The 26,677-nt window shown below is 39.2% G+C and overlaps 2 protein-coding genes across 2 annotated transcripts in view; one reads left to right on the top strand and one right to left on the bottom strand.

Moving 5' to 3' along the window:
- SHOC2 (SHOC2 leucine rich repeat scaffold protein) overlaps positions 1-13,284 on the bottom strand; it is a 35,136-nt gene extending 21,852 nt beyond the window's left edge. The window contains exon 1 of the mRNA XM_005481103.4: positions 12,582-13,284. Coding sequence (XP_005481160.1) covers positions 12,582-13,284 — 703 coding nt within the window. The remainder of the gene's footprint in view (positions 1-12,581) is intronic.
- A 97-nt stretch (positions 13,285-13,381) lies between these two features.
- The window catches only part of LOC113460862 (uncharacterized), a 31,716-nt gene continuing 18,420 nt past the window's right edge, over positions 13,382-26,677 (top strand). The window contains exon 1 of the mRNA XM_074545217.1: positions 13,382-13,516. Coding sequence (XP_074401318.1) covers positions 13,382-13,516 — 135 coding nt within the window. The remainder of the gene's footprint in view (positions 13,517-26,677) is intronic.

Here is a 26,677-nt window from a genome sequence, read left to right as displayed (position 1 = left end):
GTTGATTTTATTCTGACAGCTCAAGCTGTGGAATACAAGCACAAAACTTGCATCTTACACTTGTTTCAGGCTGACCAGAATTTTAAAACATTACTAAGTAAATGAATTGTAGTAAATTTTGAGAAATTAAGGTCTGTTTTTATATAATGAATTACTTTCAGCCATAAAATCAACAATTAAGAGACAGAAAAATTATTTGGCTGACAACCTAGAATCTAAAGTCCTGAACACTATTTTTAAACATTTTAAACACTGGTGACAGTCACCTCAAAAAAGACAACTTACAATAAGTAAAGTGTAGGCAAGCAGACCTACAGCAAATAAAAGTTTGAAATAAAAGGGTTATCTGTTAAACATTAAATAAGTTTGGATTTGCTTGGAGTTTAGAGCCACTTCACACAGAACTGCTTCATTTCTAACATTTATAAATTAATTTAAAAGCACAGCTAGGCACAACTCTCTGAACAGTAGTTTCACCTATTTTTATGTCAAACACACTGTGTTCTGAGCAAAAGATGGTTGGGTTTGAAAAAAAAAACCAAATGTGTGCATAAATACATGTGTATGTATTCACAGTTTTTGCATCTGATGGAGGTAAAATTAATGCATATTATTTGAACAGCTTCTACTCTCCAGTAAAGATGAGGTCACTGCATTTGTATATTAGAGCATGACTCAGTGAGTAACAAATTTGGAAGAGCAGCAAATTCCTTTTGAGGAGCAAATATCTATTTTTAAGCTTCAGCATTGTATCTTTGATACAAGGATTTTCTCACAGGCCTGGAGGATTATCCTGGGCAAGTTCTGACGTGTAGAGTGTCTACTCATTAGGTCAGCAGATAATCACAACTGGTGATTTAATAAATCATAAAATAATATGAATTCAGACTCTGTCCAGAGTTCAGGCGTCATGTAGCCACAGTACTCACTATGTATCACAGAACAATTGTGAAAGGCCAGGAAAAAAGTCAACCTCAAAGCTTCATTATTCTGTTTTTCTTAGATTGTTAACATATAGCTGATATGTTAACATGTCTTATTTCCTGCATTAATTAACCCAAAATGCGATGTTTTTCTGCAAGCTAGGAAGATGGAAATGTAAAGCTGGTGCTGAAGCAGCTACTCCAGCACTGTGTGTCCCCTCTCTTAGATCAGCAATCAAGTGCAGTCCAGGCAACCAGAGGCAAGAGCTAAATGTGCTGTACCCAGCACTGCCTAACCCACACATGTCAATGCCATTACCAGGCAGAAGAAAGCAAATGTAACAAATAATTAAGCAAGAGTTAATGGTCTGTGACAATGGTATCTTTATTATTCATGGAAAAAGGGGGCAAAGTGTAGAATGCAATAGGAGGAAGAAAAGCTTGAGGAAGACTTAAAACATCCCTCCCTTTAAACAAACAAAAAAAGAGCCCCACAAAACTTTACTGAGGTAACTCAAGAACCTTCACACACTTCGGGGCAGTAGCTTTCACTTCATGATTGCTGTTTTCATTTGTTTTCACTTCAGGCCTTAACCAATGATGTCAAATTTGAAATATGGCATAAATTCCATTTCATCGTGCTGAGTTCTCATTTACTTGACTCTTCCCACTCTACATCTGCTGAAGTCGAAGAAATACTTGGGGGTTTTGCAGCAACATGTGCTGCACTTCATTTTTGCACCTGCTGATATCTTTGACAACAGCAAGCTAAATGTTTGAAACAAACATCTTACTACCTAATCCTGAGGAGGAAAAATAATGAAAAGAGACATAATGCCTATGTCTCTCTAGAAAATTAAGGGCAACCAAACGCTTTAGTTTAATTTGAATAGCCATACTTAATATTGTCACATTAAAGATGCAGGCATTATTTTAAAAAGCAACAGTAGTAGCATTTAATAAAAATACTGAATGTTAAAAAAGATTGAGGACTGCCCAACAAATTTTAAGCTTTAGAGCAGACATCAAAAGTTATAGCCCTATCATGAAGCATAGCGACTTAAGGAAAGGAATTAAAGAAATATAGAAATAGTCAGCTTTTAATTCTCATTGCTCAGTAAGGAATCTTGTTCTTGGACATTTATTGTGTACTTATAGTTTCTCAGCATTTCATCAATATGGGTTTATTGCCCACTCTAAGGGTAGAAGGAGAGGGGAGATGAAATGCTGTTGCACTGCAATTTTTTCAAAACTTTAACTTGAATTACTGAGATACAACAGAGAGCATGCAAGTCAACAAATATCACTCGAGGTACATTTCTCCTGTTGCTCTCCACAACATATGGCAAAAAAATCTTACATCCAATATGCTTAAAAAGGCAAAAAACATTTGGTGATGTGATAGAGACTCAGATCACAGAAGTGAAGAGCATGAACCCAGCCTATCAACTTAAACACTCCATTTGAGATAAAAATGGAAGGAAGTCTCAGAATCACTTCATAAGCCTAACAGTACACACACAAAGAGGTTAACTGAGAAACTCAGGATCAAGTCCAGCTCTTTAGTGAATGGCCCACAGGGAGACCAAACCCACATCCTTGGTGTCATGCGCACCATGCTCGAACCAACGGAGCTAAATGGTTTTTTACATCTTCACATGCAAAGGCACACAGAGTTCTCTCAGCTGTGGTCTGAGAACTAAAATACTAAAATACTGAGTGGCCATATGTGTGAAAGCCGAGACAGTGTGTAAATGGAAATGCTCTTCAGAGCACCTCGCAGCCTGAGGCTGTCGCTGCATGCGGGGCTTGAACAGCTACCGTGAGGTAAAAGGAAGAGCAACCAGGGATAGTAAGAGTTGCTAGGGAATCTTCACGGAACGGGAAAGGGAGGAATCAATGTAGCTTAGAAGGGCAAGTATAGGAAAACAGAGGAATAAGGAAATAAAAGGGTCCAGTCCCTTACAAACCAATGCTGGTCATGTCCTGTGGCCAACCAGCGCCACCTGCCCCGTCCTCTCTTTAAGCTCTATTTTGCCGGGTGAGAATCTCCCTGTTCTGAGCTCTGAGCACAGCAAAAGCACAGCTCATGGGCCCAGCCCTGCTGAACACATCCCAGCACATCCCATCCCACGTTCCCAGTGGGACGAGGAGGGCTCGGGGCCACTGGAGCAGCAGCCACAGCCCGGGGACAGCTCTGGTCCCACCGAGCGAGCGCACCGGGAATGGCCACGCTGTGGCTGCGGCTGTGCAGGCGCCGCTCACAAGAGCAGCTCTGTCAGCAGCCACAGCACACAAACACATGGCAGGAGCACTCCACACCACACACAATGATCTGCAAATGCACAGAGCCCCAACTGGAGGCCATCTGCATCGTGCTCTTCCCAGGAGCTGATGTTTCAGTGAGTCAAAGTGTCCTTCTTATTGTCTGAACAGCGGCAGTTGTATTGAGGAAATGCTTCTCAAAAAAAAAAAAAAAAGTTAAAATAAGTTTCACCAAGATACAACTGAAATCTGTCATTTTTGCTTTGCCAAGATAAGAACCATATGTCAAAATCAAAAAAAAAAAAAAAAAGCAAACTTTTTTTTTCCTAAAGAAATTATTTGGTCAGGTACAAAAAGAAAAAAGGAGCTCACGATCTTATTCATAGTAAAAGAATCAACATTTGCAATATTTTTTGTGTACTACTAAAATTTGCTGAAACCCATTTTTATCTTGATTTAACAGAAATAAGTCAGCTAGAAATGTGCAGCAGATCAAAATCAGCCTTAACCAGAAAGCAGTTTCCTAAAGGAAAACCCATTCCTTTTCATCACACGGACAACTTCTGCATCACTTCACTAAAATATTGTTCAAACACCCCAAATCACTACAATAAGGCAAGCACTGCTTCAGGGAAATAATAACCACAGGTTAAATTAACTCTTTTTGCCACAAGTAATGTCCAAAACAGACAAGTAGTGAATAAAAGATTCTCTATAGACTACTTGCAGCTGCATTGAAGGGGTAAGCACCCTCACAACAATTAAAAAATAAACTAGGAGGGTACTAGGGTTTGGAGTTAGTTTTCTTGGGGAGGAGAATTTTTTTGCCTTTTTTACTATATTACATTGTGATTGCAAAGGGAAAAAAAGCAATTAAAGCTCCAAGTCTGCCAAGAAAGCAGACAGGAATTGCACGTACTAGCTGGCTTGACAATAAAAGATTTTAAAGTAGGAGCAATGTTCATTTGAAAAACATAAAACAGTTTCTCTATAAATAACCTTCACAAAAAATAGTCAGTTACAGCATAGCATGTAGTTTTTAAAAATCTGTATTTTAAAGGCCCTAAAAAAATCGCACAATTCAAATGCATTTTTCAGCAAAGACAGTTTGTGAAGACTCCAACCACCTTCCATTTAAAAAAAAACTTGTTGAAATACAGCTAAGCATTCACCTCAACAATCCTTAAAAAAGGTGGAGTGAGCAATCACCTCACTGTTGTTCTCATACACACAAAGAATAAATGTTGTAGTATGACAAGGATACATATACCTGCTTTTAAAAAGCCAGCACAATAAAATGACTAATATTTTCAACATAATGAGGCAGAATTATAGTCCCATTTCATGGCCAACTTTGAAAGCCTGTTATGACAAGAGGGCCAGGTTACATGCCCTGACTTACAAAACTCTGAAAGTTCTTTTTGGCCATATGAAACACAAAATACTGCTTCATCAAAAAACACTCAAGTACACACAAATTAACAGTTGGAGAGAGTATATAGGTCAATAGCAAAGAGGCTTCAGTGTCTCCAATCACTAATTCAGTCAGTGGGCACCACTCTTGGATGGCAAACACAATTTGTAATGTAGCCTGTTTTCCACTGGATTAATGACATGCCTGCCCATGCTTAAGCAGATTGAATATTATGAAATCCTTCACAACATGATAAATCCTAGGCCAGATGACACAGCAAGAGGATCAAGACTCTTATGGAAAGTAGAAGGAAGAGGAGAATGCAAATATTAGTGGGACTTCAGGCTGATGTGTCAGAACATTGGTTATAATCTATATGTAAGAATTAATTATCCAAAATCAGCAATGCTGCGAACAAGTTACGAACAGTTCCCATAACTTTCATAGCTACTCATCTTTCACTTGGTTCTCTGCTGGCAAAGGAGAAAATAAAAGGAAAGAGAATTTTCAGTCTACACAAAGCCTGTGGGACAGGTTTCTTGATGTTAGAAAAAAAATTTACAAACAATTTTAGAATTTTGGAATCTTTTAACTCTCTGTGAGATCTGAGTACATCACTGTGACAGAGAGCCTGAGCTCTTTGTTCTGCACTACCAACTGCAGTCAGAGCCATTCTGAATTATTGCTGCACAACTCTAACTTACACAGAAGAATTACCAAGGAGTAGCAATGTAATTTTAATATGGTCATGAGTGACTTACTGACTACCAAAGTTAAAATACTCATGTAAGTAAGAAATAAGCACAGTAATATTATTCTCAAAATGCACACCAGGATCTAGTTGTGGGAACCACTCAAAACCACAGAACCTCAGCTGAAAAGACTCAAAATCTGTTCTAAAACAAGCTTCAACAAGACACAACAGCAAACACGTATTGCTTATAACTGAAAGCAAAAAATACAAATAAAATTAAAAACGTGTTCAAACAAAATCCCAAACATGCAAAATGTAGAGAAAAGTCTTAGCAAGGGCTCAAAGCAGGATTTGAGGTGGACAGCAGAAACTCATTTGAGTGCCAAGACAAAGGCAAAGCACCTAGCAGGGAATAACCCTGTAAAGAGGTGCAGCCCTGCACCAGGAGGTGAGAGGCAGCTCTGCAGGGAAGGACCAGGGGGTCCTGGTGGTGCTGAGCCTGGGGTAACATCTGGATCCTCTCCATTGTCAGTGTGGAGCAAGCTCTCAAATAATAAAGGCTAACCACCTTCCAGGCTACATTAGAAAAGGCAGCCTGAGGAAGGTGATTTTTTCTCCTCTGTTCAGTACTTACTGAAGTATTCAAACGGTTAAAATAATTGCAGCATTGATTTAAAAAAAATAAAACTTGAAAAAAATAAAAAATGTCAAAAAAATCCCAAAACAACTGTGGACTTCTAACAAGCTGTCAGTTATCTACTGGAATTACAGTTGGGGCATCATCCCAGTAAGCTCTGCAAGCAGATCAAAAAGGCAGGACTACTTTATCATTATCCTAAAGCCAGCCTGAAGAAACTGTAATCAGGAGGAATTTGACTAGCTGACAAGACAAAACTGCATCCCCACAAGAGCTCTCACAAGAATCAGAACTCAGTTACTAAAGCTGGTCAAAAGAGTTCTACACTTTTTCTGCAGTTCAAGAAAACCACCAGAACTGGATCACATAAGCAGTCATTGACTCCTAGAGAGCAACACACATACATTAATGCTTGTATTTATTCCACTCCTGTTAACAACTTCATGCTTTTATCACATTAAAATAAAAACATATAAAAGCATTCTCAACTACTGTTTGCAGACATTACCACACCAGTTAAGCCCAGAAACACAATTTTGTTTTTCCTTCAAATTGATGAAACACAGGAAGGTGTTCTTAGATACAAATAATGTAAACAAATATTTCTCTATATTATCAGCCCTGCTTTAAAAAAAAAAAAAAAAAGGAAATGAAATTCAGAGCATCACTGAAAAGCTTTGGAAAAGCTTTGCAACTAGCAAGTCATTTAATAAGGAAGCACCACATTCAGTGTGGAGTGAGTAGACTTGAACTAATGTGGCTGCACACATCTGGTCCACTGTCTACACTACTGAAAACAAAACAGGTGCAAGTGTTATGAAAAAGAGTTTCAAAGCAGTGAAGAAACCACAAACTATCTAAATATTGGGTAGATGGGGGAAGAGAAGAAGAGAGTCTCAAAGACATTCCTAGTCTGGTGTAGGCAGATTCCCCGAATTACATTCTAAAAATATTTCCCTTGCAGAACAGCCCTGACCAGATTCTCCCCAGAAAAGGAGTTGCATTCACAGACAGAAAACACAATATTTGGAGTCTCAAGAAACTTGCAGAAACTATGTACATGTAATTTCAACCATGTTGACAATATAATTTCTATTTGAGTTCTGTGTGCCAACACGACAAAAATATTCAGAACTGGTATAAGATGCAACCTTGTCTTTGCAAAGAAAATGTTATCAACTTGATTGTGCAAAACAATTCCTTCAACGCAACATGGAGGAATGCAATAAAACTCCAAATATAAGAAATGCAAAAGGCTTGCTTAAGTAACAGCCTGCAAACTGAAACATTTGCTTGGCCTCATCCCAAGACAATTCCTCTGGTTTTCATCCTTCTCATGCTGACTGCCTGACTCACCAAAGCATTCACATTCTTCCATTCTAATCTTCCACTTTTTGATCTCAGTGCAAATGGACAACTTACCAGATAAGGAGATGAAGATGGTGTCCACTTTGTGAACTCATCCCCACAATTACCCCTCCAGGTTGTCTTTTGGCAAAGTTTTCACAAGGAAACCTTTCTGTTAAGGTTTTATTTAATGGATGCCACCAGAGATTGAATGGCCAGATGAACAGGTAAATTCTGTCTTGTACTTGATGTGCTTGTATGTGCATGTATCTATCTATCTATCTATCTATCTATATATACATATATATATATAAAACATCTGCATAACAGTGACCTTCATGGGGCAGGAACAACATTCAAAGCAAACTTGCAGACCTTACTAAAGATGAAAGGCATTTATAGAAGTTTAAAGAAAAAAAATGGCCAAGCCTTTGGAAGAAGAGGGTACTGAGAATTACTAAAGACACAAGCTGCATCAGACTCATGAAATCCCTGATACAAAAACAGTTGGATGTGGGCAAGGAGTCAGGTTAAGCCTCATATATAAACTCAGTCTGTTTCTATGCACATTCTTGCTTAAGGCTAGAGTCAGAACCAGGATACAGAGCAAGATGCACTCTGAAACAATTTATCACCCTGTGAGGTAGGATGCAATTTGTAAGAAAGAATAACAGAGTAGCTTTGCCATCAAAAAACTCTCAAGGGATTCTCACCACTCTACATAAAAACATTTGTTTCACTAAGGTGCAGTTGAGCTCAGGCTACCAGGATTCCAGTAAGGTACACCAGGTTATTTCCAGGTCTTGTGGTACAAGACAAGGAAAGCAGTGGGAAAGGAGAAAAAGATTCTGAAAATATAACTTGCTTCATTTTCAACAGCTCTCTGCTCTCAGCAATCCACCCTTCCCAGAGCACCTGCAGTGCTCTTGTCACGCTCACACTCATACACAACAAGAGCAATCCTAGCGGGGATGCTCACAGGAGCTGCAGCCAGCCCAGTGACCCCAGAGCTCAGGTGTCCTGCCCTCCCTGTTCCTCTTCATGCTCTTCCACTTTTCCTCCCACACCAGCTCCAGGCTGATCTAAACTGCACTGATTTCAACTACCTAAAGTAACAGACAACAAATGTAGCATCTAGGAAGCTGCCAGGAGGGGAGTGGATCCTGCCACTTTCAGTATCATGAAGCTTTTATACATCAGCACATCTATTTCATGAAAACTCCCACTGGTTCACCTGCAGAGCTCTCGGCTAAACATGGAAAAAAAAACCAAAACAAACTATTTGAGTATTTTTACATCTTATTCAAACAAATATGTTTGTATTTGAAAATACAATGCACACCAAGACCTCAGCTTACTACACTGTCGACTGAAATAATTTCAAATTGCATTAAAAACATATAAGCAATACAGATGTTGCTAGAAAGAGAAGTCTGATAAATACAAGCAGAAATTATTTAGTATGTATCTACCTATAATAAAGCAACTGGATGCAATGGAATGAGAAGTGCTTAATTCTGGGGAGGGGGAAAGACCAGAAACACACACATCTGTTTAGTAACTATAGATAACAACATTTCCGCTTTCTCACTAAAACACTGGTTTTAAATGCAAAGCAAATTCTCCTCAGGTGTAGTCCCCTAATTAAAGTTTGTGTTGTTTAGCTACTAAAGACAATTTAAAGTCCAAAATAGAACCAAACTTTAGCTTATTTCCCAGCAGCTCAGGTGGGAGGTTCACCTCTTCCAGGTTTTCCCCAAAACAACAAACACCTTAAACAGGTCAGTTGTAAAGCAGTTTCCAGGACCACCTGAGAACAAATGTAGGCAATAGAGGGAAAGTGCTGCATCTAAGAACAATGGAACATCACTGGCACAAAAATGAACTATTCAAAGATATGCTGGGTGTTGGAAGAAACTTCTCAATTATCAGAGCACTTAAAAGTCCAACATTCAATTTATTTCAGTAAGACCAGAAGGAAAATAAACTTTTTTTATAAGGCTGGAGAATAAAGATGCCTAGAAAAGCAATGGGATGATTGCTTATAACAAGGTCCTAAAGTTGGAAAGCCATTTATTCTTACTAAACAAAAATTTTCAGTTTTGTGTAACAGTGAAAGTCATCACAAGTCTGTAGCACCAGGCTAAGACTTAATGCTATCCACCTTTGAGGGAACAATAGCAACATTTTTCCAACTGAAGTCTGGATCTTTAATTTTCTTTTTGTCCAGACCAACCTTTTTGTAGCACATCTACTTTCAAAAGAAAAAGTGAAGAAAACCCAGGATTCCTTCCACACACCAGATCAACAACATGAGCACATTGTAGTTAACTGCTGCAAGACTCTTCCTCTCTGGACAAGTCAGCAAGTTACATAAGCTTTGAATTTTTAGAAATATGAACAAGCACACTAGCATGCCATTGTGAGCCTTAGGCCTTAGAACAATGGGGCATTTTTAAAAAGCATTTGAAATGCTCCACATGATATTGCTTTGTAAAAGATAATGGCTTCATTTTACTTTCCATTCTGCAGAAAGAAAAACTTCTGTGTTATTTACAAGCTGATAATATGAGTGCTTGCTAGTTTATAGTATTTAGATACTGCATTATAAAACATAAAAGGGATTAAAAGCAATGAGACTTAAAAGGGAAGGGTTTTTTGAAGTGCATATGTGAAATGTAGAGAAATAGTAAGTGTTCAAAGAAACAAATTCCATTGGAAAGTCACAAATACACTTCTCAGTAGTTTCATTTTTCAGCTGTGTTTTCAACTGAAGTATTTCATCAAAAAAAGTAACACAAAAGTAAGTGAGTAGAAATCAATTACAGAACTTAAACTATCCTATCTGGGTTTACTCTGATGAAAAACATAGTACAAGCATTTGAAAATCTGTCTGAGCAGTTTAAATTGTTAGTGTTACTTAAACACCAATTAATTTTATTTTTCATCTGATTCAATTTCAGGCAACCTAGTCTGAGGAATTTATTTTGAATAAAAAAGGATGCTTGAACTTGATGATTTTCCTTTGAAATTCTTCGTAAGGGTGACAGTTGTGTTGCATTTGTGCTTCTAAAAGGCTTTCCACAATGAGGTGCTGACCCGTAAAAAGGCACATGAGCATTATCACAATTCAAATAAAGGCAGGACTAACTGCTGGATACAAAGACAGAAGCAAAGCAGTTAATGTTCTCAAGCTAGGGTTTTATAAAGAACTGAGAACACTACCTGTACACATATCAAGACAATAAAAAATACAAAAGAAAGAAACAAGTCACACGTTCATGATACAAGTACCTACTAATTTTCCCATGAAGCAGTTACACATGATCTCTTTCAAGACAACTGTGAGCAAACACAGGCATTACATACTTCCATGTAAATCATATTCAATAAACAAAAGAAATAAAGGGGTTTCAGCATCAGCAATGCCTGCAGTACCAAACACACAAGAGAAGTTTCTGAAGCACAACATCAAACACTAGGATCCAACACCTCACAGAAGTTTTTTCTTCACACCCTACTAGTATTACTTTGAATTTATGCAGCACTATCCCCAGCTGAACCTCAGAAGATGGATCTATGCTAGATTAACTAATAACTGAGCCACAAACAGAACCAGGTAAAATACTGACAACTGTGTAATAGCTCAACCAGCTAAATTGGCCACAATTCCTTCAATGAATGTAGAAACACGCAGTATGCTGGGTTTTCTGTAAACATCAGCCCCATGGTTTCCAGTATCATTTGTTGATCAGCAAAATATCCCACAAGGCTGCTGAACTTAAACTGAAGTGTCAAAATAGTTGAAAATTGTAATTCCTTCGTTCTCTCAGGGGAAATTCAAAGGATTGCTGAGATGCTCATGACAATTCAAAAATCACATGGATCAGAAAACATACTACATCATCCATTTCATTTCTGCCTAGCAAAAAGTGTTCCTGTGGCTCCAGCAGAATGCATCCCCAGAGCTGCCACAGGGAGCCAAGGGCTCAGAGCAGCAGCTGGCATCCCCAGTGCATTTCTCCACTCCTGTTACCATTGACAAAGCTCTCTGTACTGGGCACTGCTGGTAACTGGATGAGCAGTTTCAGGCATGCCCAGGAGTTCCCACCATCAAGAACATGTTATCTTATGTATCTTTCACATCAATGTGCAAGATAAAGAGCAAACATGGCTGGCTTGAGAAAGATCTATCAGGTATACAAATACAAGAGCATTTCCCAAGCTTTGCAAAATTGGTGACCATAGGGGCCACTTCAGTAGCAACACACTCACACACTGGCTTGGACAATAGGAAAGTACCAGCAGCTTTTGCAAACAGGACATGGGAGTTATTACTCACGGTGTTACAAGGGCTTTCACAAGGTTGGGCTTTTTTTTTCACACTTGAAGAAAGTCAAAGCAGTTTCTTAATTGTGTGAAGTTTCTATTCCCCCACCCCCTAAAAGGGCTAAGCTATACTAGCATTTTAAAAACTGGTGACATATAGAAAAAAAAACCTACTGATTAAGAGAATCACACTTTTATAGGGCACACACATTGTTCAAACAGTGTTATAAAGACATTTTCCATGAAGCAGAATATATTAGGAACAACACAGAAGTTCTGACATACAGCTAATCCAGCACATTTTGTGTAATAAACAATTTAAAGTAATGAAATACTTTCACACTAGTTCACCATCTTTTGAACCCTTGTAACCATGTCTGGAAAAACAAACAAGTCATTACAAAGTCATAAGAATAATCAGCCATGTGTACAACATTTGGTCACTTCAGAGTCCATGTATTAATATATTCATGACTTATAAAAGGCAGACACTTGCACAAATCATTAACCTAGATTATTAACTGTTACAGCATCCAATAGCTTGCTCACAGTAATAGTTACCTATTCTACCTTGTCTTACTGTGGTCACACCCCTCTGTAACATGCCCATAATGTGTTTATAAATTGGAACAGTGCATAAATGATTCATAAAAAATCTTAAAATAAAAAATGCCCCTGTATCTCTTTTTTTAAAACCATCTGGGTTCTCAAGACACAATATATGAAAGTACAAAGCAAAGATAAAAACAGTATATATCTGATTTTAAGATGGCAGATGAAGAAAAAGAGTTTTTGTTGTTTAAAAACAAATATATATACAAGGTATTGACTATTCTCAAGCGAACAGTGGAACAGCATGATCAAGAGCATAATTTTATGTAGTTTTAAATAAAGTGACAGTTTATGTATAATTAACTGAACTGCAGGGAACGTAAAAACGGCATCACGCTTTCAGTCACTACAATTACTTACCAATTTCAGCAGGTAGCTGCTTGATTTTGTTCTCTCGTATGCTAAGCATGGTGAGTTTTGACAAGTTTTTGATATCCTTTTCCACAGTAGTTATGCGATTAAAGCGTAGGTACAGCGTGGCCAGGGAGCTGAGCCTGTACACCACCGAGGGGATTTCTCGCAGTTTGTTGTGCCGCAGGTCAAGCATGCGCAGCTTCTTCAAGTTATCCAGAGAGTCAGGCAAACTGGTGAGTGAGTTTTCACTCAGGGCCAGCGTCACCAGGTTCACCAGACAGCCCACCTCTGCTGGCAGGCACTGCAGTTTGTTACTGTATAAATAAAGTTCTGTCAGCTGCGTTAGCTCTTTGACAGCTGATGGAAGCAAGTGTATAGACCTCTTGGACAAGTCCAAGCGCATGGAATTCTCCTCCCGGCATTTATTGAGCTCTTTGATCACTTCAGCATTGCTGGATTTTTTGCGAGTACCTGTGGCAGGATTAGGTCTTTTTATCGTATTGTCCACTGAAAAAGCTACCCCAGGCTGCGTGCTACTGGAGTCCTTCTTTCCATCTTTGGCATCTTTCCCTTTGGTCTTAGGCTCCTTCTCTTTGCTCTCTTTCCCAAATCCTCCGGAGGCCTTCGCCTCCTTCTCCCTTTCTTTTGACGATTGGACTTTTGGATCCTTCTCTTTACAGTCCTTTTCTTTTCCTAGATTACTACTCATGGTGACTCAACGTTCAGCAAGCACCACATGAAATCTGTTTCTGAAGTCCACAAGAACAATTCAATGCTGAGGCAACAAGGATCCTTAAAACACGCAAATGTTGAAGCCAGGGGGGAGCTTCAGAGGTATGACACCCATTTGCTACATATTGGTTCTGAAGGCACTCTTTCCTAATCCTGCTATCAGGAGATCCAGCTGTAGAGATCAGGTCAAATGCTCCGTATTAGTATTTCTGGAACACAGAGAAGAGAAGCCAAAGTTAGTGTAAATATAAAACTTCCAGTTAAATACTGAGTGTTTCTACATCGAGCCTTGCTCACTAAGTCAGGTTAATGATTTGTCCTTCTGTTCAAATGTCAATGAAAAACCCAAGGCTAAATCAGAAATACTACACATATTGCTCACAAAACCCACTGTGGTACAAGAACTGTACTAATTAGTATATGTGAGGGAAGAAAAATCCCAATTCTTAAACATAATACTGCCTTCAGTACTACGTTTGAGTCACCATCCTATGTCTTAGCTAGTTCTTACAACAACTCCCTGGTCATCAACATCAATATTCTCTCTTCCCTCAATGCCCAATCAGCCAATAAATATCTGCTATAATTTTAAGTGCCTGCCTCTTCAAAGAAACCCATATAGGCTTATTCTTCAAGCACAAGAGAATCTCAGTTCAATCTACAGTAAAATCTAATATGCTCAGTAACACAAACACTTTGCCTTGAGGTCTCTCTTCTGACCAGCTCTGAACTGCAAGTCTCTGCTTTTCATGTGGAGCAGAACATTCTCACCAGCTTCATGTGCTTTGAAGAACCAAGCATAAGGATTTTTAAAATACACCTATCAGAAAGTCAGCCCAAAGCCCAGAAGAAACAATATATTATGCTTCAATATAAGTAAAATTATGAAGGAATTTCTCTTGGGAGTAGGATGCAATATATCTTTACCGTATCTTGAATTTACCCCCTCAATGAATACAATGCAGCCTAATAAGTGAACAGATGTCTCAAACCTATAAAGATTAATTTATATTTTTACAAAATCATTATGCACCATGGAGAGTAGCTTTTCTTCATGTTTCAATTCAAAACACATGACATGCCCAAGAACTTCATGATTCTGTGTAATATGGAGAAGTTTTGGAATGTATCTTTGTGGAAGAAAAATAAGCAATCAATGGCAACAATAACTTCATGTCTCCATATTAGTCCACCTTTTAGCTTTGATATGAAGTATCCACTGCTGAAGCAAGATCCCTTGTTTCCCGGCCACCTTGTTTAAATACTCTTAAAACCTTCACAGGAACTGTGTCACTGTCCTGGAATTCCAACTTCTGCACAAGTTCATAAAGCTTGTAATCAAAATCAATTAAATAATATTTTGCATACTTAAGCCATCACAAGTACTATAAATGCAAACATTTTTTTAGCAAAGCTCAAGTAACCATTTTTAACTGTGGTCACGCTATGTATGATTACCTTCAAATACAAAAATGTACATGGAGAACACAAAGCTGCACACTTTGCTCTAAATGTATATATATATTCATTAATTTTTTTTTAAGATAAAGAAAATCTATTTAAAGATGATCAGAAGGACAAGGCACTTTACCCCAGCTGAAAATCTAGCTGTTTAGTAACAATGCTCAAGAGAACCTGCCCTAGGAGGTGCCTTCCAGTCCTTCACCCTGATTCATTACTGCTGCAGCATCACCAATTGTGCTACAAACATTGTAACATAAAAAAAGGACAACCCCTCACCCTCAAAAGAAGCCCAAAATTGCCTCCAGTTCCTGTCTTCTGGACAACTCTGTTGTAAAGGGCCATGGCTGAACGCTAGCAGCAGCAAGCAAAAACAGTTTTTAACTTGGAAATTTTCTGCACTGTTGAGTTTTCTAAAGCAGCACAAACCAGTTCTTTGCTAGAAGTTCTTTACTGCTTTCTATCCTTAAGATTTCCACATGGCTTTTACACCATCCATTAATTTAACCTCTCCTCAGGATTGCTAACCTCACCAGATTATATTTAAAACTGCTTCTGAGCAATGTATAATCTACAGCTTGTAAAACGCCACTAATAGAACATGCAATGACTCCCAATGCAAAAACACAGCTGGGTAAAGGGTGGGAGCCCCAAAGGCTTGACAAGGTTTTCATTATGAAACAGTAACACAAAGAATTGAGAACTAACACAGTTTCTGAATTCCAGTAATACACAGGAAAAGACCTGAGTGCCAGAACAGCTACTGCTCCTCATCCAGTCTCAAAGTGCGAAATACTCAAAGGGCTGCTGCTCTCTTGAGCTTTCAATTTAATCAAATTTAGGACCCACCAAGAGATTTGCTTCATTTCTTATGTGCACAGCAGCTGGAGTAGGTTTAGAAAGAGCCTCAGAAAGGAAAGGCTGCTGGAGATTAGTGCTGCTGAAAGCAGCTCAGCAGTGCAAGTGCTCCAAATAATCTGCACGCATTTCACTGTCTTGGTTAGCAATAACTTGAATTGTACCTAGAAAGAAATTAAATGTTCATCTGCAATGCTCTACATGATCTCTACTGCCGATCATTCAAGCTCACAGGGTCACTCACATACATCAAGTCAAACCTGTGTATAAACTTTTGGTGGGCCTTAGTATAATAACACATACTACAGAGGAAGTTAAATATGTTTCAAAAGGTTATGAATATTTTTCAAGCCCTTTCAGTTAAAGGACAAGAGTCACCATCAATTCTAAACTACAGTCAAACAAGCATTCATTGTATCCCAAAAGGAGAGCTTCTTTCAGAGATATTTTTAGCAAAAGGAAATTAAGTGAAATTAGCTAGTTCTGCCAACTACTTCCATTTTCCAATGCTGTTCAAACTGACTTCCTGTCAATATTAATTGACATAAAAACATTTAACTATTATGTTGTGGAGAACTTGGAAAATTTAATAAGACTCTTGCTTGGCACAGTATGTGAGGGGAAAAGAAACGTTTAAAGAAGTTAAGGAAAATAATATCTTCCCTGTTCTGAGTATTACTTTTTTAAAGTAAAATATTTGTAAATAGCTATAAATAACCAACTTCAGAGTTTTGATCCACTCCTCCTGATGTCTGGTGAACATAAACCAGATTCATTTCATTTTTTCTGTCATCTGTAGCTGATGAAACTTCAGAAACAGAAGCAACTTAAGCCTAAACTGTATCACCTTCCTTACCATGTGGAAAAGAGGAACACATTTACCTTGTAAATTTTAATGATTTTTTTTAAATATGTAAAAGTAATTGAAAAGAGATTTCAGTTTTTCTGAGCAATACGACCTAAAACATTTATGCAATAAATGCTTTATTAAAAGTGCAGTAATGTAGGAACATTTTGCAGTTCTAGGAATAACACTACACTAATCAGTGCAATTTGGCAATATAAATACCAATGCTTCCTGGTCACTATCTAACACAATATGAGGCTTGAGATAAAGAATTTCAGCCAACTGCTATTCAAGTCAGGCTGTAAAAACCTTAACTGTCTCCTACCCACTACTGCAAAGCAGTGGGACCCCCCAGAACAGGCTGTTCCCTGCATGAAACACTCCCAGAAGTCCCTCGTTCCCCAGAGGATGCCTTCAAGTGTCTTGTGACTTGTAATTATGTGAAAGTTTCCTTTCCTGTGAGTTCACAGAGATGGCTTGAAGAAGAAACTGTTAACTGAAATAAAGAGTCTCCCACAGCTGAAACATTTCCCACTCAAGTGAGGAGGCTAACCAACAGCAGGATTCTGTGCCAAAGGAAAATCATTGCGGCACGTCATCTTACAAAATGGTCACTTTACAGCTCCACCTAAACCTTTACTGGTTCCCCTTCTGTGTTTCAGGAGCCAAACCAGGCACTTCAAACCATAAACATTTCTGATATTCTAAACATGTGATATCTAAGGCATCATTTCCACTGAAGTGTAACACATTACACTCAACTGTAACAGAATTTACTTCTGGAATGTAGCAAGAGACATGCAGGCCTGCATTTTAAAAGATTTTTTTTTACGACATATACAACTTTTTATCACAGTAGGGATGATTTTTTTCTCCTTATTCTGTGTTTGTACTAAACTTAACCTCCACCATGGCTAGGGCTTTTCAACATAAAAAACAGCAGAGGATCATTCCGAATGCAAAAAAATTTGAATAAGGAATCAGCTCCTACTTGACACTCTGAAGTAAGCAAAAAATTATTCTACTACATAATAATAAATAAAATGTTCTGAGATTGCAATTCTGATCTAGGTATTTCTGATTAGTCAGCCCTAAGTGATTCTTAACAACAAGGCAGAGTTCAAATGCTATCTGGTAATTGCAGCAACACCTCTTCACAAACAAACACACACCAAAAAAAAAAAATCTACCTTGTTAAAATTATTTACCTTTTAATTAGAGCAGCATGGGATACATCAAAAACATTTCATATTCCAGCACACCACAAAGATGAACACATCAATAAGCAATGGATGAAATTTAAAGCTTAGCCCAAGTGGCTCCAATGAATTTCCATTTCATTTCATACCACATAAGCAAAAAAAAAAAAAAAAGCCAACCCAAAAAAACCTCAACCACCATAGTCACTACTTTCATTTGGAAACCCAAATAGCTTAAGCCAACAAGTCACTTGCAAACAAAGCACATTCTCTCCTACAATTTGCTAGCTTCAAACATCTGACCTACAGAGTTTTCATCTGTGTAAGTGCATTTCAGCTTCTGCCACTGCAGCCACCACAGAGCAGCTGGGAGCAAACTGCTGAATCAGTCACCAGCGGCTGCACAGCTCCTCTGAACACAAAACCTCACCCAGAGGTACGGAGACAGCAAGGGAACAACCAGCCATCACTCCACCAGAGATCAAAAACAGCAGCATCTATCTCAACAAAAGCAGTGCTCCTGAAATATGCCAGCTGGACAGCTTCTCTTCCTTAGGAAGAAACCTGTTATTCCAGAGTACAGGGTGCTCAATGGCAGCAGGGCAATACTGTCATGGTGCCAGCTACCCTGGTTGGCTTGTTCAATAGAAAAGGCTGACCATTAAATTCATCTCAGTTCTCTGAGTGCATGGCCAGCAGATGGTAGTTCACAGGCTACCAATTCAGCCTGATTTCAGCACCCCAGGATGCGAGACAGCTTTCACCCTAATCCCCTCTCACGCTGAGGAAGCGGCTTGTTCACTGCAGGCACAGCCTGAGCCTGTGGAGCTGGGCAAGGAGGAGGCCTGGGCCCTGACAGCCTCCAAGCCCTTCAGAACATCTTCATCTGCCACAGGCCTGCAGCCAAGAGCATCCCGACTGTTTGCTGCCTCCACGGCTGCCAAACAGCCGAGTGTAACCCAGCCTTGCATTCCAGCAAAACCTGGGGGCCAGGGAATGACTGAGCAAACCTCAGCCCAAGGGGGCAACAACTGCTTTTAGACCGCCTCTAAGGGCTTCCTTGTGCTTCACTGTGGTGCCTTAAACCTGCAAGCATGTCTGTAACTATAGGCACCTAATTATAAACCTATGTGCAGTTACATCTGGAGTAACTATGAATAAGCAAGTGAATTTCTAAAGATTTTGAAGGTTGATCATTGTGTGCTTGCAGAACCAGGCAGATCTCCCAGGACACCCTGTGGAAGGGGCTAACAGCAGGCCTGTTAGCTAAAGGAGTGAGAAGAAGCCGAGAAGTAAGAAGAAGCTGATAAGGAGCTTTCTCCAAGTCTGTAACCAAGGAGATTGAGAGAAGAAAGATAAGAGCACTTTGCAGCTGGACGAAGCATTTTTAGAAAGTTAGGTGAAGTCACTATAACTTTTCACCAATAGAATGGTATTGATTTATTGTGGCCAACAGTTAAAGTAGAAGAAGGGTAAACAATTGGAAAGTGTATAAAAGACCAGCCATGTTCACTAATAAAGTGTTGCCAACTGAGACTGCTTGTGGTCTCTGCTTTTGTCGTAACTGCCTGGACTGAGACAACACCCCATCGCAGCTTCTGACACAACCATGCCTTTCCAGGGCAAATGGGCAGGCACATGGACACACTGCTGGGTTGAAGCTTTGGAATCCATCTTTTCACTCACTGGTCACCAGCTTTGCTGCTCTCTGGAATCATTTCCCTGCACTAAGTGCCAGGTCACATACCAAAGTGCAGAGCAGTCAGGACAAAAAGGCTCCACACTTGCAGACAGAGTGTCACCTATGCAGACAGAAAGTCACCCACGCCTTAGGTTCCTAGGAGATAGAAATAATCTTTAGTGCCCTGCCTTTGAACTCACCTAGCAAGCACAAAAATATACATACTGTGATTCATTCTGTGTGCTCCAACATTATTTTTATGAAGCACTCTCTCTTCTTCTCCTTTGCAGGAACAAAAACCCACTAGTTTTTTGGCCAAGTTATAAAATACCATTGCATGTTTTTGCAAAACAGACTCCAAGAGCAAAGAATTCTGCTAACTCCATGGAGCAGCTTATTTTAATATGTAAAAAGGTACTTTCTACATGTGTGGCCCCCAGCATGTACCTTTTGAGCTGCATGTCTCCATTTCCATGGCAACTCGCTTTATCAGCAGGCTGTGTAATCCTGCATAATATATGAAATTTGAAAATCCTAACTTTCTAGATGAAACAAATTTCCAGGATTTAGTGCAGGTTCTAATATCTCTTAAAAGGGTCATTCTAAATGGATTTGCCAGTCTAGGAAAACCCAGTTCTTGTTTTTGTGACCATACAACTTCTCTATCTATAGTGGCATACAACCTTCTGCAAGAGCAAGTACTCCCAATCCACCCAATACCCTCCTTTGAATAAAGATCACTCACCCAGCAAAAACTTATTTTCCAATATAAAACAACCTTTCACTATTACCACTACACAGCACCCAGCCACAACTATTCAGATCCCTCAACAGCTCCTATAAACAACCTGCCACGCACTGTTTTGTTACCAATTTGACAGAAAATGGCACTGGTCCCACCAAAGGTGATGATACAAACTACAAACCAGCATCAAATATTTTTCATTCATTCATCATTTCCTCTGAGCAATAAAAACAACTTATCAAAACAAAACCTACTCAAAAGGAGACTCAAACATGAATTACAAGCAAGAGAGAAAGTAAACACACAAAGCAACAGCAGAGTAACATATTATCTACTAATTATCTACATTACCAACAAATTAAGTTGTGTTGATCCTACAGAGATTGGGACAAAGCACACACAAAACCCCATCACAGCTAAACAAAAACAATTACTATCTAGGGTAGCATCCCACCCTGGCCCCTAAGAGCAACACAGGATAATCTACCAAAAATCTTGTTTATTGTGGCAGTTCTCTGTTTATTTATCTCTGAATTTAACACAGTAAACACAGTACGTTTGCTCAGCTTCTTCAACATGCTTTTCTGTAATAATCATGACAATTTCACAAAGTTCAGTGCTGGATGATGATGATTACCAGTCCCTCAAATTTTCTGACCATAACTAGTGACTTTTATGTCACTGGATCCTTTTGCATAGGAACACTATGCCAAAAAAAAAAGAAACCAAAAAACTATCTAAAAACAACTTAAGATGTGGTTTTAACACAATTTTGTACGCGAAAAGGAGCAACAACTCTTTACCTTCTATGTTCTAGCAGAAAAAGCCACAATAACTACATTATTGCAGCTCAGCACTGAACAATATCTGGCCTCTCTTCAATTTTTTTATTGTTTTCAGCTAAAAGTATTTGCAGTTCTTGATCTTCAGTTAAGATGACAAAAGCCTGGACATATTTGTTTTATTGAACACCTAGTTTAAATATAACTAATGCATTGAAAAGGAAATCTGCAGTAACATTTACTTTTCAACTAACATTGCGAGTTTGGAAGATATAGAAGTGTCTGTCAATGTCCAAAAAAATACTTCACCCACAAGTTGCCAATTACATATCTCCTCACCCTTAAAATCATTAACATATTTTGGATCTGATCAGTTCTTAGAAAACATCTAGCTCCTTGAACAGATCAGCATTCTTTTCAAAGAAAAGATAACAACCACAATCAGCATCAAATTTGCTCTAAGTGTAACTTTCTGCTTCAATACAACCAAATTAAATAAAATTTCTTTGAAAACTGCACAATGATCAGCTAGCATTGTTTCTTTTTGACATTATATTTTCCCAAATTTTGACATTATATATTTAAATATTACAGGAAAGCAAAACAAATGCAGACTGAATGAAAAGTCAAAAAAATCTACACATCTTCCCCCATTACTGCTCAAGCAGTGCTCTTTCTAGTGAGGCTTTTTTGTTTGGTTTTGTAATTTGACTCCTTCAGACAAATGCATTTTACCTGCTGAAAGCAACTGATTCAGGCCAGGTTAATATATATGTGTGTGTGTGAATATATAAATATATAATGTATATATAACATTAGGACAAAGAAATTGCTGTGTTTCAGCTAACTAGATAAAAGTTAAAATATTCTCATCTCTTTTCTCCAGCAATCATTTGCCTAAACATGATGTGACCAACCACTTCTGCCATCCAAATGCTCAGATGCAAGAACCAGAAACTGCCAAAGAGAAATGCTATTTTCCCTGTATTATGTGTGCCCACTCCAGCTGGAGTCTCATTTTTAACTGCTACATTTCTGAGCTGAATTGCATTCTGCCCACTCAGTTTCAACTGGCTTTTGCATTATTCCCTCCCTGCCCTCACGCTCTCATGCTGCATTACTGCACATGGTTAAGCAGATTACCACATTCCAATGGGCACCACATTCCAATGGATCCCATGTTCCTGCACCACTGCCTGAAACGATGCTCAGCCACAGCAACTCAGAAATACCTCGGGGAACTTCACCAATTAATGGCACCATGGAAATGTAGGCTCATTACACACCCTGAGGAGGTGATGAAGACCAAAATTACTCCCAAGCCCCTTTCAAAGCTTTCAACTGCTTTCCCCCATTCAGTATGACAGAATTAAACCCAAGGACAGAAAGCAGTGAAGCGTTACTGAAACAAACAGATGCACTCCAGAGGTGATTCAGGTGGCCCTGCACCTTTGCCACTACAGCCAGGGCCCTGTGGCAAAGGCTTCTTCAAACACACTGACCTGCACAAAACTTCACTCCTTCAAGCTGGCATTTGGCAGCATCTGCCTGCCAGCCCTCAGGAATTTTTGGATTGTTTTGGGGTAGGAGAGAAGGGTCTTGAGGGAGCATAAGAATAGAGGGAAAAGGTAAGGCAATTTACTTGGTTCAGCTGTTTGCAAGACTAACAGCTGGTAAAAGCACATGGCTTTATTCAAGTTGAAGGTAATCTTGACACCAATTTCATAACTATGGCAGTTTTAGTTTAGACTAGGGACTCCAAATCTATTATAATGCTTGGTGCCACAGTGAATTTCACCACATACTCACTCCTGAGCCTGCTTCACCTCCTCAACACCAACAGCTTCTGACACAAGGTATTCCCACAGAGCAAGTCAAACCCAGAGGGGCAAACAGGCCTTTGCTTTCAGCTGAAACACCCTGCTACTGTCCTCCCCACCTCCCTCTGGGTCACAGCAGCCCCACAGAGGAAAAGCTCCTGCCAGGAGCACAGGCAAGCTGAGAAAGAGGCAGGAGCTGGAGAAGAACAAGGATGGGACAGTGGCACGCACAGGTGATGGGCAAGAAGCAGCTGATAGAAATTCTACATAAGAGAATATCACAGACATAGAAATACTGAGAAAATAATCAGTCAACAGGAACCACTCCTGCTTCTACACACTGCCTGGAGAAGGGGTCTTGGAGACTCTGTAGTGATTGGAGAGGTATTGAACACACTCTGACAAGTAGGGTCACCTACAGCACTGGAAGCCATCTCATTCACACCTACCTAATTCTGATTGTTTTACAATGAAAATTTAATTTTCATAACTTCTTAGGAGTATTTTTATTTAGCTTTTTACATCTTTTCTTCCCCACTCAACATTGAATGCATTAGCATTACAAAAAATCCAAAAATGACAGCATTTGAATTTATTGCAAGTTCATCCACATTCTTACAGACTCCCAAGATGATTCCAGAGATTTCTTTCCCAGGATAGCAGATGAAAGTGAAACAAACAAGGACGAGAAAGAAAGCTCTGTTCACCTTCCTGTTTAGAACCATAAAATGTTCAGATCTGCAATGAATTCTCCTCATCCCCACTGTCACAGAGACTGATGCACAAAACCCCCTCAGCCCCAGCACTGAACACTATTCTGCTCATAACTTTGAGCCCAATTAAAAGATTATTTCACATATACTAACAATTCTGGAAAACACATGATAAATTGGGTCCTTTCACAGGAACAAGATGTTTTCCTTCAAAAGAAAAAAAAAGTAAAAAGATCTATGATCCCTTCCAAGCAGATTCTTCAAAATCTGTTCAGATGAGGCATCCTTTTCTTTTCTTCCAAAAAAAAAAAAAAAACCCCACCACCAAAATGTCTTCAATTACAATTTTTCTAGAAACAGTCAAAACCATGATTTCTGCTTGTCAAAAATCAGCTCAGTGATAGACTCCTAGCACACTTGAAAGGGTTGTGTATTGCAGAAGTAGAAAGCAGCAGCAGTGCTAACCTGAAAAAATGTCATGGAAAAAAATTTAGATGCAATCTGAATAAAACGTTGTATAAATATTGCAACAATACCTTTTACCTCACCACTTTCCAAAAAATTAAAAAGGTAATGGAAATCTGAAAAAACTGATAAATAAGCAGGCTAGCTTAGAGCTACACTAAAGTTCACATCACTATCTTAACAAAATGAAAATCAAAATTCTACTATATGCCTGTTTATACTGAGTGACACTTTTGCACCCTACTGGCCTTTACAACAGAAAAGAGATGTCATAAATGTCTAGATAATTTAGCAAGAAATTGTCTGTTTGTGAACATTTAAAATGCAACCTTTACAGCAGCTCAGGTACAACAGTGTCCCACCAGGCCTGCTGGTCTGCAGATATTTGTGCCCTGCAGAATCTGTTCCCACTGAACAGATGGAGCAGAGGATTGCAGTAACTTTCCCAGCTGAGAACAGGTGATTCCCTGCACTGGGATTGCCCACAGCTGCCCCTCTCTGACCTGCACAGAGGGGAGGATGCTCTCAGCCCTTGCAGAGTGACCCTGACCCAACCCCCAGCTAACAGCTCAACAAAGTGATGGAGCCTTCATTTTTGCACTAATGCACAGGGCAGGAGAGGGGTATTTTAACCACTTAAGTGACATTCACGAGTTGCAGGGGTTGAACCAACTCAGATTAAAAGACAGTGAGTCCTTTTCAAGCCAAGAATAATCCAAAAAGTATTAGACATATGCTCAAAGCACTCAGAAAAAATATACAGCCTCACAAATTGACTTGAAGGACTGAACAAATTTTAGTATGACAATATGCTCCAGAACAATATGTTCAAAATAAGGGTACTATATATACATATGAACAGTATGAGAATACTAAGAACATATCTGAGGACTTGAGAACAGAGCTCCTGAAAAGAAAGAATAAGAAACTGAAACACTGTAGAAACACTGTACCTGGAACTCTAACAACAAATAAATAAAAATCAGTTTAACAAAGAAGTTGATTAACTAATTTAACTAATACTTGCTACCTGCTTGTTCCTTTCTCATGCAACCGTTCTCAAAATAGTGAAGAAAGAAGAAAAAAAATCACAGGAATGACACTTCCAATAAAAACATGAAGGATGAGAAAAAGAGAGCAAACAGCAGTACAGGTAGAAGAGAGATGAAAACCACCAGCATGCACCTGAAGTGAGACAGCAGCACTGGGTACAGGCTGCAAGGAACTCTGGCAATGTACAGGAATAACCAAAGAGCAGCAGCAGACAGACAGCAGGACACCAGAACTGCCCAAGAAGGATGTGTGGAGCAGGACCTGAACTGCTGCAAGCCCTGCAACAGGGCAGAGCCAGTGCCACCCTCCCAGCCAGACACAACGTGCCAGAGCTGCTCCTCCATCCCACCACAAGCCTGCTCCATCCCTCCCTCCGCTGCAAGGCAAGAAACATCCAGTTACATGCACTATTTTATTCCTGTCTGGGGCTAAAGGATCAGCACATGTCTGAGGAAACCTCCTCCCCACCAGCCCCCAGCTCCTGTGATTCTTGGGCACAGGGTTGTGCAAACAGGGGCAGCTTCTCTCCCCCACAACTCCTCCTTCCTCCTCCCCTTCTTACATTCTCTGACAATAATTCCTCAAACAGGAGGTGGAGAAGCTGCAATCTGAAGAGCTGAATATCAGTGTGTACTGCACAAATTCCTACCAAACCAAAAGCTTCTGTAATTCCTACAGAGTAGCATAACTAGTCTGACAACTGTCAGTATTGACTTAGTATTGAAGTACACTTAAATGCTATAAACATAAATTAACAGTTTTTAAAATATACACCAATATACACATTAAATCACTTTATATTAGATCAGCATCACATGAGGATCAAATTCAGACATGATGCAAAGAAGGAAATTTTCATTTTAAATGATTCTTGCTTTCTAAGGCTAAATTTGATCCATGCTTGTGAGGACCAGCAGTTGGAAATATGACTGAGAGAAAAAGGTTTAACCACAGGCTCTGCTTTTGACACACTGTGTGTTGTCCTCTAACTCCTAAAGTCCTCGTGTCAGATCTGTGCAGCTGATACTGTTTCACTGCTCACTTTTCTCACAATCAACTTTTAGCTTATTTTGCAGAGCAAATAACACTACCACTAAATCCAGACCAGATGATCCCTGCCAACACTCAGACTCATCACTGTGGGCTGCATTACAGCATGATCTTACACAGCATCATCTTGTTCCTACTTCTAGCATTTATCAATAAATTATTATTTCGATTCAGGAGCTCTTCATCTCTCTCCAGAAGAATGTGGTTTCTTCAATGGATGTTTCTATGGGGCCACTTCTTCTCATATTTATAAACACACCATAACTGCAAGAATCTGCTAGAAAATTGTCTGTGCCCTTCATCCTTTAGCCATACTACCATTGTGTCTAGACAGGACTACAAAATGCTAAAAAAAACAGTGTCAAAGTATTTATTGCCCAAACTGCCCTTCCACCTGTCCTTTAGAAACATGAAGCAAATCACTGCCCTGCAAGGCAGTTCTGGCCTGTGGACTGCTTCCAAGCCATGCTGCCCTGCATGCTCCAACACATTAGTCATGCCTCCATATACAATAAATGAAGTTGCTAATAGAGATACAAAAGGCTGACCGTTAAATAAAAAGGGAGATAACATAGCAAATCCAAATTAGGCTGAAAAAATACCATCTGTTCCAGTTAAAATATCTTCCTCATCTGTATTATCACCAGGAGCTCTCCATTTGTTATTTATTATTTCTAGATACTGTTTCAAATATTA

Source organism: Zonotrichia albicollis, chromosome 7, assembly GCF_047830755.1.
Source record: "Zonotrichia albicollis isolate bZonAlb1 chromosome 7, bZonAlb1.hap1, whole genome shotgun sequence".
In the NCBI taxonomy this organism is placed as follows: domain Eukaryota; kingdom Metazoa; phylum Chordata; class Aves; order Passeriformes; family Passerellidae; genus Zonotrichia; species Zonotrichia albicollis.
Note: the sequence above shows the minus strand (reverse complement) of the source record. Positions and strands in the feature narration are given on the sequence as shown.